An 11,661-nucleotide genomic window follows, 5' to 3' on the forward strand; every position below is an offset into this window, starting at 1 on the left:
CAAAGTAAGAAAGACAGCTGAGATCACCTAGGTGACTAAAATCCGTGTTTGTCATATTTTGAATATGTCACGATGTTTACCGGGTTTGATACCTTGTTTGTTTATCCAGAATAATGCACCATCAGCAGTTGCCATGTCAAAAATACATGAAAACACCTCATTTTCATCGAATGAGGTGGCTATCACAGGATAAGCAGTACGGCGCATAATATTTAGAGGTGTTAAAGTGGTAAAAGAATTTCTGGAAGAAATTTTCTGACCTAGAAGACTATGTTAAATAAAAATATATAAAACTGTTATATCATTGTCAGGCTTAAAACATTTTGAGCAGACCTCGTAAGTCAAAGACATAGAATTATTGTAGAAAAAGACTAAAACTCAAAATATATTCATAATTATAATCGTTAGCATTTATTCTCATCAATAGTTGATTAATAATAATACATTTTTTATGTTTAATGATTTGTTATTTGTTAAAAATAAATAGTTCAATGATTTTAACTAATCGTTAATTCAACAACATTATTTTATCATGTTAGGCAAACCATTTATATCGCCCTTTAAATGGCAAATTAATGATAAAAAGTTAATAATATTCATTAATATTTAAATTATGTACATTCATGAATGTTTAGGTTTTATACAATATACAAAAAAAATATGCCTGTGAAGATGTTTTTACTAAGGATAAAATCCTCGTCAGGCGTAAATTATGTGTAAACTAAAAAACATATAAATAAATACTAAAATATGAGTCTTTTAAAAATAGAAATTTTTGATCTTGCGTTGTAAGTTAGTAATTTATTTAATGTGTTGTCTATATCAGCTCTTCCTTCAATTCAATTGTGTTCTGCTGATTGTACATGAATATATTATTGGCGCCCTGGTTACAGCATTGCGATTTACAGCTGGAGGTTATATTATACAGTTCATCAAGATCTTGACTGCGCCGATACCTACAGACTTATAAATGATATACTCTTAAACAAATTGGTGTGCGATTAACTTACGTGCTGACTGGTCTGCTATAAGTGGACATAGTTGGACTGCCTGGATTATTACTATTGTTGCTATTTGTGTCATTGTTGTGCACGTTTATGTTTGAGCTATTGTAGAGATCGCAATTGTCCAGGTATTCTGATCGTAAATAAGTGTCTAGATCATTATCATCATCCTGCTCGTTATCACGATCCTGCTGCAACTCTACCATGCAGAGCCATTGCGAGTTATGATTTCGAAATTTTTCCAGCTGCGCATTATTAAAACAATTAAATAAGATTGAGCACATTTGCAGTATGAATATCTTTACATATTAGACTAATATTTTTAATTTTATATAGGGAGCCCGCACTCAACTAGAGATGATCACTGTTTTTAAAATTTGAAGAAACGTGTCTGTCACTACATAATCTACATAATAACCGAGAAAATATTCCAATGACAATTTGCCGGACAAGTGTAGAGACCGTTTCGTAAAATTAACGACCTTCTAAACTTAAACCGCAATAAGTGCATATATTTTGAGAAAACTATGCGGTGGTGAGCTATCTTGCTTAACATAAAGGTCGTCGTTAAATTAAAAAAAAATTAATCTTCCAACAAATATATATACTGGTTTTTCGTGTGAAGTTTTAAAAATAAATGGGTTGTGCGGCGGATCTCTGTTAATTTTTTATGTTGTTCTCACCTTGATACGTTTAGCCCACTCAGAATTACTAACGGCTATGATGTCCAGGCAATAATCGCAAACTTTGCGTATTGCCTCGTTTTTGTCATGCATAAGATCGATGAGATAAGCCGGTGATTCAGTTTCCTTGACCATGTATTCACGCGTACTCTCGTGTCGAAGTATTTGCTGAAACACGTAAATGATTTGTAGCACAATCTCATCATTTTCCTGCTTAGCTTTTAGTAGCTCAATTAATGAAAGAACGACCTTAGCACGACAGAAAAGCAGCGCACAAAGTTCATCACAAGCGCAAGTACCCAGATAGACAATAGTGTCGAGTACTAGATCGTCCAAACGTGCACAAGGCACTAACAACTGACGAATCCACGGTAAAAGCTGAAAATTTTTAAGTATTTGCGAGTAATCAATGTCGGTAAGCGCAAGATTTCCGAGTATCCCCAAGCACTCTACAATAAAAGCTTCATCGTCACAGATAGTCAGAATCCGAGCAAGATCCCCCACATAGTCAATAAACTGCAGCTGCAAGGACTCGTGCTGAGATATATTGCGCAACAATTTCATCAATAAAGCATCTTGATAATTAAAGGCACGGTCCATTGCTGTGCAATCGCTGACCTTTAACCATAATATGAGCGTTGCGCCGATTTAGGGACAGATTTATGCACAGCACCATAAGATCCGGATCAACCTTTACGTTAAGATTCAGAATTATAGCATCAGTCGCCATTTGCACACACTCCGTATGAGTAAACATTGACTTAACTTTGTCATCAAGGCTCATATGGTAAAGTATTTTTACGGCAAAGGCGTGATGTTTTTCATCGTTGATAAATTTTACCAGCATAGACAAATATCCAGCTGCAATCATATTGCGACGCAGCGCACCATCAAATGACAGATTAAAGACAACTCTGAGTGTGACCTGCACCAGATCCGTATGGGCATTTTGAAAAAGGCGAGGTAATTTCTAGACAATGTTTAAGGCACACATCGCATCTTTGTTGTCGCCCACAATAGATAATTTCTTGAGAAATGTGCTAGCAAGCATGAGTATCTTAACAATATTTTTTCGACGCATTTTTCTTTCAGTTTAACATTCTTAGCCATGTTAAACAGTAAATAGAATGCAACGCGTATCAATTGTTCCTGTTTCTTGGCAAACATTTTAAGCTGTTTGTTAAGTCGATCAATTTCCTCCTTTTTGTCTTTAGGATCGCTGTGATCTAGTGCTGTGTGCTTTTTAATCAACTAGATATGGGGAATCCAGTCCATTTGAATGGGCATTGTAATTGGCTCCTTCAGAGAGTGCCTCATTATAACTGCTGTTGAGTATTTGACTTTTAATTAATGATGAAGACATGGTTCCGTGAGAGCTGCTCCAATTGCCCAATTTGGGGCGCTGTTTCAACTCTGGTATGGGTCGACGTGGCGGTTCCATCTGAAGAAGATTAATAGCATGTTATTTGAAAACTTATTTTTGTCTCTAAAAAATAAAAACTAAGCACAATTATTAAATGGTGTTTTAATTTTATTTTTTGTCGTGTCTGTGGTAATATTTTATACCTTTCGAATTTTATTATATTTTGGTGATCATAAATATTGTTAATACAAGGTCGCTGAATTTCATATAGTATCTCTTTCGCCAACTGACTCAAATTCTACAACCCAAACGGGTTAACGTACGACCTTGAAACTATTATTTCATCGGAAGATGATGCGGCGTTTTGCCAAATTCGACCTGCAAGTGCGTCAAAATGGAGGTCGAAGTTCACATGCATTTTCAGTTTACATGTAGTAGAGTTTGGTCAAGCGCGGCATTCAGTGGCAAAGTAGTGCAGAGGACGGTCTGTTAGACTCACGCGCAAGGCTTTTCGGGTTGAAGACCTGCCGGTTCAGCCCAGGCAAATATAACTTTTTTTAATTTATTGTAATTCGTATTTTTAAAATCAAAACTAATATTTTGCTACATTCTGCATTTTGTTGTTGTTTGCTGTGCATTGTAATGTTCGCTTTATCTATTAATCTCACACAAAAACACAATCAAAGGGCTGCAGCATAAAATATGTTTAACAGATGCCAAAGCTGCTGTAGCAGGGCTACAGCATAAAAATTGTTCAACAGATGGCACAGCTGCTGTTAACAGGCTGCGACCATAATGTTCATAGCAGTAATAAAATTTGATAACAAGATTAATTGGGTTTAGCTGTTTCTAACTATGAATTAAAGAAATTTAAATTTTCTTCTTGGATTAAAGGTTTTGCAAAACACTAAACATTATTTATTTCCGTTCGTTGTGAATGGAAACTGTTAGCATTTGTATCGTATTTGAATTGGTGAATGCTGGAATCTCGGTTGCCACACTTGGCGTATTTTTCTGTTGGCGCAATGGCACTTCTATGTTGCAATTGGCTCATTTTGGTTTTGAAATATTCTAAGAATGTAATTAAGATCTAGATATTTTCGCTACCAACAGAAAAAAAGTATTATACAATGCACGGATTTTCCAACATATGTTCATTTTTAATAGCGTAAATAAGAGTTTTTAAGCTTTGGACTAAATGGAATGAAATAATTTGGTTAATTTAAAAACATTTTTTCGTTTTAATAAAAATTACTCATCTATCTATATATATAAATCTCTTTGTCCAACTGACTGACCGATTTAGAATTCTACAGGCCAAACGGTTTGACGTACGACATTAAAACTTGGCAACAATAATCTTAAGATAATTTCATCGGGAGATAAGGCGGCGTTTTGGAAAATTTGACCTGCAAATGTGTCAAAATCGAGGTCAAATTTCGCGTCTATTTTGATTTACATATAGCAGCGTTTGATCGGCCAGCTTGCTTAGTACTTTGGTAGTGCAGAGGATAGTGTCGTAGACTCACGGACACGGGGTCGCGAGCTCGAACGTAGACCGAGAAAGATTTTATTTTTATTTTTTAATTTCATTTTATTAACATATTTATACATTTTACGATATTTAACAATTTGGTCAAAATCGGGTTACTATATCATATAACTGTCATAGGAACAATCGGGATAGTATTAAGTTTTAGTAAGAAAAACTTTTTTGTTTCTTAAGTTATCTCAACCAAACTCACAAATTTGCTTTTGCACGCCAAGTCTCAAATTTTTTGACCAAATCTAGATTTTTCCGCCAAATCTGTTTTTTTCCCGCCAAATCTGGCGAATTTCCCAAAGTCGAATTGCAGAGGCAGCGGGCAGCGTGAATATAATTATTCGTTTCTCTTTCAAAAAAATGTTATCTATATATATAAAGTTGTGTGTCCAACTGACTGAGCATTGTACCGGCCAAACGGCTCAAGATACAAGTTTGAAATTTTAACACAACACAGATATGACAAAATCATCGGCGTTTAAGTCGGCGCTTTGGAAAATTCGCCCTATAAGTGCGTTAAATTCGATGTCAAAGTTCGCGTTTATTTTGATTTGTATGATGATATAGCAGCGTTTGGTCAGCTAGCGGGTTCAGAACCTAGATAGTGCAGAGGATGGTGTCGTGGACTCACGCCCACGACAACGTGGGCTCAAACTCAGGCAGACCAAGCAATAGTTTATTTTTTAATTTATTTATTTTTAATATTTTTTAAAATCAAATATAAAATATTGCAACATTTTGCATTTTTGTTGTTGTTTATTATGCAGCTTCATCATTGTTATTTTTTTGTGGGGCTTGAAACTAAAAAAGATTATCATACTAAATGTTGATTTGTGACCGATCGCTTTTATGGTAGATATTTGATAGAGTGGACCTATTTGAATGATTTGCCATAGGACCGTTCGGTCAAAATCAGCCTTTAGTAAGAAAAACTTTTTTTAGATTTTAATATAATTAAACAAATCTTACAAATTATGTGTGTTGGTATCGTCTTATGCTAACATCCTGACCAAATTTGGTTCAAATCGGTCCACTTAATCATACGGGTGACATAGGAACAAGTTGTCGAGAATTAAGGTTTAGTACAAAAATTTTGTTGTGTAGTAGTTCTCAAACTTACTTGATTGGGTTTTTCGTTCCTTAAAAACTGTTTTTATCGCTGTGGGTACGTGGATTGCAGCGCTATCCTATTAAAAAAACTCCACTCTTTCTTTTCAGTATTTCTTGCCAAACACGTTGTCCAATAGGTTTATGTAGACCTGAGCTCAGAAGATGAGAGGCTTCCAGGACGGCCAAAATCTTTAATCACTGACGAAAGCATTGCCAAAATCCAACAAATGGTTTGGAGCGACTGCCGAATCAAAGTAAGAAAGACAGCTGAGATCACCTAGGTGACTAAAATCCGTGTTTGTCATATTTTGAATATGTCACGATGTTTACCGGGTTTGATACCTTGTTTGTTTATCCAGAATAATGCACCATCAGCAGTTGCCATGTCAAAAAATACATGAAAACACCTCATTTTCATCGAATGAGGTGGCTATCACAGGATAAGCAGTACGGCGCATAATATTTAGAGGTGTTAAAGTGGTAAAAGAATTTCTGGAAGAAATTTTCTGACCTAGAAGACTATGTTGAATAAAAATATATAAAACTGTTATATCATTGTCAGGCTTAAAACATTTTGAGCAGTCCTCGTAAGTCAAAGACATAGAATTATTGTAGAAAAAAGACTAAAACTCAAAATATATTCATAATTATAATCGTTAGCATTTATTCTCATCAATAGTTGATTAATAATAATACATTTTTTATGTTTAATGATTTGTTATTTGTTAAAAATAAATAGTTCAATGATTTTAACTAATCGTTAATTCAACAACATTATTTTATCATGTTAGGCAAACCATTTATATCGCCCTTTAAATGGCAAATTAATGATAAAAAGTTAATAATATTCATTAATATTTAAATAATGTACATTCATGAATGTTTAGGTTTTATACAATATACAAAAAAATATGCCTGTGAAGATGTTTTTACTAAGGATAAAATCCTCGTCAGGCGTAAATTATGTGTAAACTAAAAAACATATAAATAAATACTAAAATATGAGTCTTTTAAAAATAGAAATTTTTGATCTTGCGTTGTAAGTTAGTAATTTATTTAATGTGTTGTCTATATCAGCTCTTCCTTCAATTCAATTGTGTTCTGCTGATTGTACATGAATATATTATTGGCGCCCTGGTTACAGCATTGCGATTTACAGCTGGAGGTTATATTATACAGTTCATCAAGATCTTGACTGCGCCGATACCTACAGACTTATAAATGATATACTCTTAAACAAATTGGTGTGCGATTAACTTACGTGCTGACTGGTCTGCTATAAGTGGACATAGTTGGACTGCCTGGATTATTACTATTGTTGCTATTTGTGTCATTGTTGTGCACGTTTATGTTTGAGCTATTGTAGAGATCGCAATTGTCCAGGTATTCTGATCGTAAATAAGTGTCTAGATCATTATCATCATCCTGCTCGTTATCACGATCCTGCTGCAACTCTACCATGCAGAGCCATTGCGAGTTATGATTTCGAAATTTTTCCAGCTGCGCATTATTAAAACAATTAAATAAGATTGAGCACATTTGCAGTATGAATATCTTTACATATTAGACTAATATTTTTAATTTTATATAGGGAGCCCGCACTCAACTAGAGATGATCACTCGTTTTTAAAATTTGAAGAAACGTGTCTGTCACTACATAATCTACATAATAACCGAGAAAATATTCCAATGACAATTTGCCGGACAAGTGTAGAGACCGTTTCGTAAAATTAACGACCTTCTAAACTTAAACCGCAATAAGTGCATATATTTTGAGAAAACTATGCGGTGGTGAGCTATCTTGCTTAACATAAAGGTCGTCGTTAAATTAAAAAAAAATTAATCTTCCAACAAATATATATACTGGTTTTTCGTGTGAAGTTTTAAAAATAAATGGGTTGTGCGGCGGATCTCTGTTAATTTTTTATGTTGTTCTCACCTTGATACGTTTAGCCCACTCAGAATTACTAACGGCTATGATGTCCAGGCAATAATCGCAAACTTTGCGTATTGCCTCGTTTTTCATGCATAAGATCGATGAGATAAGCCGGTGATTCAGTTTCCTTGACCATGTATTCACGCGTACTCTCGTGTCGAAGTATTTGCTGAAACACGTAAATGATTTGTAGCACAATCTCATCATTTTCCTGCTTAGCTTTTAGTAGCTCAATTAATGAAAGAACGACCTTAGCACGACAGAAAAGCAGCGCACAAAGTTCATCACAAGCGCAAGTACCCAGATAGACAATAGTGTCGAGTACTAGATCGTCCAAACGTGCACAAGGCACTAACAACTGACGAATCCACGGTAAAAGCTGAAAATTTTTAAGTATTTGCGAGTAATCAATGTCGGTAAGCGCAAGATTTCCGAGTATCCCCAAGCACTCTACAATAAAAGCTTCATCGTCACAAATAGTCAGAATTCGAGCAAGATCCCCCACATAGTCAATAAACTGCAGCTGCAAGGACTCGTGCTGAGATATATTGCGCAACAATTTCATCAATAAAGCATCTTGATAATTAAAGGCACGGTCCATTGCTGTGCAATCGCTGACCTTTAACCATAATATGAGCGTTGCGCCGATTTAGGGACAGATTTATGCACAGCACCATAAGATCCGGATCAACCTTTACGTTAAGATTCAGAATTATAGCATCAGTCGCCATTTGCACACACTCCGTATGAGTAAACATTGACTTAACTTTGTCATCAAGGCTCATATGGTAAAGTATTTTTACGGCAAAGGCGTGATGTTTTTCATCGTTGATAAATTTTACCAGCATAGACAAATATCCAGCTGCAATCATATTGCGACGCAGCGCACCATCAAATGACAGATTAAAGACAACTCTGAGTGTGACCTGCACCAGATCCGTATGGGCATTTTGAAAAAAGGCGAGGTAATTTCTAGACAATGTTTAAGGCACACATCGCATCTTTGTTGTCGCCCACAATAGATAATTTCTTGAGAAATGTGCTAGCAAGCATGAGTATCTTAACAATATTTTTCGACGCATTTTTCTTTCAGTTTAACATTCTTAGCCATGTTAAACAGTAAATAGAATGCAACGCGTATCAATTGTTCCTGTTTCTTGGCAAACATTTTAAGCTGTTTGTTAAGTCGATCAATTTCCTCCTTTTTGTCTTTAGGATCGCTGTGATCTAGTGCTGTGTGCTTTTAAATCAACTAGATATGGGGAATCCAGTCCATTTGAATGGGCATTGTAATTGGCTCCTTCAGAGAGTGCCTCATTATAACTGCTGTTGAGTATTTGACTTTTAATTAATGATGAAGACATGGTTCCGTGAGAGCTGCTCCAATTGCCCAATTTGGGGCGCTGTTTCAACTCTGGTATGGGTCGACGTGGCGGTTCCATCTGAAGAAGATTAATAGCATGTTATTTGAAAACTTATTTTTGTCTCTAAAAAATAAAAACTAAGCACAATTATTAAATGGTGTTTTAATTTTATTTTTTGTCGTGTCTGTGGTAATATTTTATACCTTTCGAATTTTATTATATTTTGGTGATCATAAATATTGTTAATACAAGGTCGCTGAATTTCATATAGTATCTCTTTCGCCAACTGACTCAAATTCTACAACCCAAACGGGTTAACGTACGACCTTGAAACTATTATTTCATCGGAAGATGATGCGGCGTTTTGCCAAATTCGACCTGCAAGTGCGTCAAAATGGAGGTCGAAGTTCACATGCATTTTCAGTTTACATGTAGTAGAGTTTGGTCAAGCGCGGCATTCAGTGGCAAAGTAGTGCAGAGGACGGTCTGTTAGACTCACGCGCAAGGCTTTTCGGGTTGAAGACCTGCCGGTTCAGCCCAGGCAAATATAACTTTTTTTTTAATTTATTGTAATTCGTATTTTTTAAAATCAAAACTAATATTTTGCTACATTCTGCATTTTTGTTGTTGTTTGCTGTGCATTGTAATGTTCGCTTTATCTATTAATCTCACACAAAAACACAATCAAAGGGCTGCAGCATAAAATATGTTTAACAGATGCCAAAGCTGCTGTAGCAGGGCTACAGCATAAAATTGTTCAACAGATGGCACAGCTGCTGTTAACAGGCTGCGACCATAATGTTCATAGCAGTAATAAAATTTGATAACAAGATTAATTGGGTTTAGCTGTTTCTAACTATGAATTAAAGAAATTTAAATTTTCTTCTTGGATTAAAGGTTTTGCAAAACACTAAACATTATTTATTTCCGTTCGTTGTGAATGGAAACTGTTAGCATTTGTATCGTATTTGAATTGGTGAATGCTGGAATCTCGGTTGCCACACTTGGCGTATTTTTCTGTTGGCGCAATGGCACTTCTATGTTGCAATTGGCTCATTTTTGGTTTTTGAAATATTCTAAGAATGTAATTAAGATCTAGATATTTTCGCTACCAACAGAAAAAAAGTATTATACAATGCACGGATTTTCCAACATATGTTCATTTTTAATAGCGTAAATAAGAGTTTTTAAGCTTTGGACTAAATGGAATGAAATAATTTGGTTAATTTAAAAACATTTTTTCGTTTTAATAAAAATTACTCATCTATCTATATATATAAATCTCTTTGTCCAACTGACTGACCGATTTAGAATTCTACAGGCCAAACGGTTTGACGTACGACATTAAAACTTGGCAACAATAATCTTAAGATAATTTCATCGGGAGATAAGGCGGCGTTTTGGAAAATTTGACCTGCAAATGTGTCAAAATCGAGGTCAAATTTCGCGTCTATTTTGATTTACATATAGCAGCGTTTGATCGGCCAGCTTGCTTAGTACTTTGGTAGTGCAGAGGATAGTGTCGTAGACTCACGGACACGGGGTCGCGAGCTCGAACGTAGACCGAGAAAGATTTTATTTTTATTTTTAATTTCATTTTATTAACATATTTATACATTTTACGATATTTAACAATTTGGTCAAAATCGGGTTACTATATCATATAACTGTCATAGGAACAATCGGGATAGTATTAAGTTTTAGTAAGAAAAACTTTTTGTTTCTTAAGTTATCTCAACCAAACTCACAAATTTGCTTTTGCACGCCAAGTCTCAAATTTTTTGACCAAATCTAGATTTTTCCGCCAAATCTGTTTTTTTCCGCCAAATCTGGCGAATTTCCCAAAGTCGAATTGCAGAGGCAGCGGGCAGCGTGAATATAATTATTCGTTTCTCTTTAAAAAAAATGTTATCTATATATATAAAGTTGTGTGTCCAACTGACTGAGCATTGTACCGGCCAAACGGCTCAAGATACAAGTTTGAAATTTTAACACAACACAGATATGACAAAATCATCGGCGTTTAAGTCGGCGCTTTGGAAAATTCGCCCTATAAGTGCGTTAAATTCGATGTCAAAGTTCGCGTTTATTTTGATTTGTATGATGATATAGCAGCGTTTGGTCAGCTAGCGGGTTCAGAACCTAGATAGTGCAGAGGATGGTGTCGTGGACTCACGCCCACGACAACGTGGGCTCAAACTCAGGCAGACCAAGCAATAGTTTATTTTTTAATTTATTTATTTTTAATATTTTTTAAAATCAAATATAAAATATTGCAACATTTTGCATTTTTGTTGTTGTTTATTATGCAGCTTCATCATTGTTATTTTTTTGTGGGGCTTGAAACTAAAAAAGATTATCATACTAAATGTTGATTTGTGACCGATCGCTTTTATGGTAGATATTTGATAGAGTGGACCTATTTGAATGATTTGCCATAGGACCGTTCGGTCAAAATCAGCCTTTAGTAAGAAAAACTTTTTTAGATTTTAATATAATTAAACAAATCTTACAAATTATGTGTGTTGGTATCGTCTTATGCTAACATCCTGACCAAATTTGGTTCAAATCGGTCCACTTAATCATACGGGTGACATAGGAACAAGTTGTCGAGAATTAAGGTTTAGTACAAAAATTTTGTTGTGTAGTAGTTCTCAA

The 11,661-nt window shown here is 35.0% G+C and overlaps 1 protein-coding gene and 1 pseudogene across 1 annotated transcript; both read right to left on the reverse strand.

The window, feature by feature from the left end:
* Positions 1 to 765: 765 nt before the first annotated feature.
* LOC117794160 (kinesin-associated protein 3-like) lies at positions 766 to 3,128 on the reverse strand. The gene is given in 6 exon segments (XM_034634671.1): positions 766 to 944; positions 1,011 to 1,249; positions 1,688 to 2,288; positions 2,290 to 2,779; positions 2,782 to 2,918; positions 2,920 to 3,128. Coding segments are annotated over 6 exon segments (1,803 nt in total). The 3' UTR covers positions 766 to 817.
* Positions 3,129 to 6,711: 3,583 nt separating this feature from the next.
* On the reverse strand, positions 6,712 to 9,081 carry LOC117794159 (annotated as a pseudogene).
* Between the last annotated feature and the right edge of the window lie 2,580 nt (positions 9,082 to 11,661).

The sequence above is a fragment of the Drosophila innubila genome, chromosome X, assembly GCF_004354385.1.
Source record: "Drosophila innubila isolate TH190305 chromosome X, UK_Dinn_1.0, whole genome shotgun sequence".
Classification (NCBI taxonomy): domain Eukaryota; kingdom Metazoa; phylum Arthropoda; class Insecta; order Diptera; family Drosophilidae; genus Drosophila; species Drosophila innubila.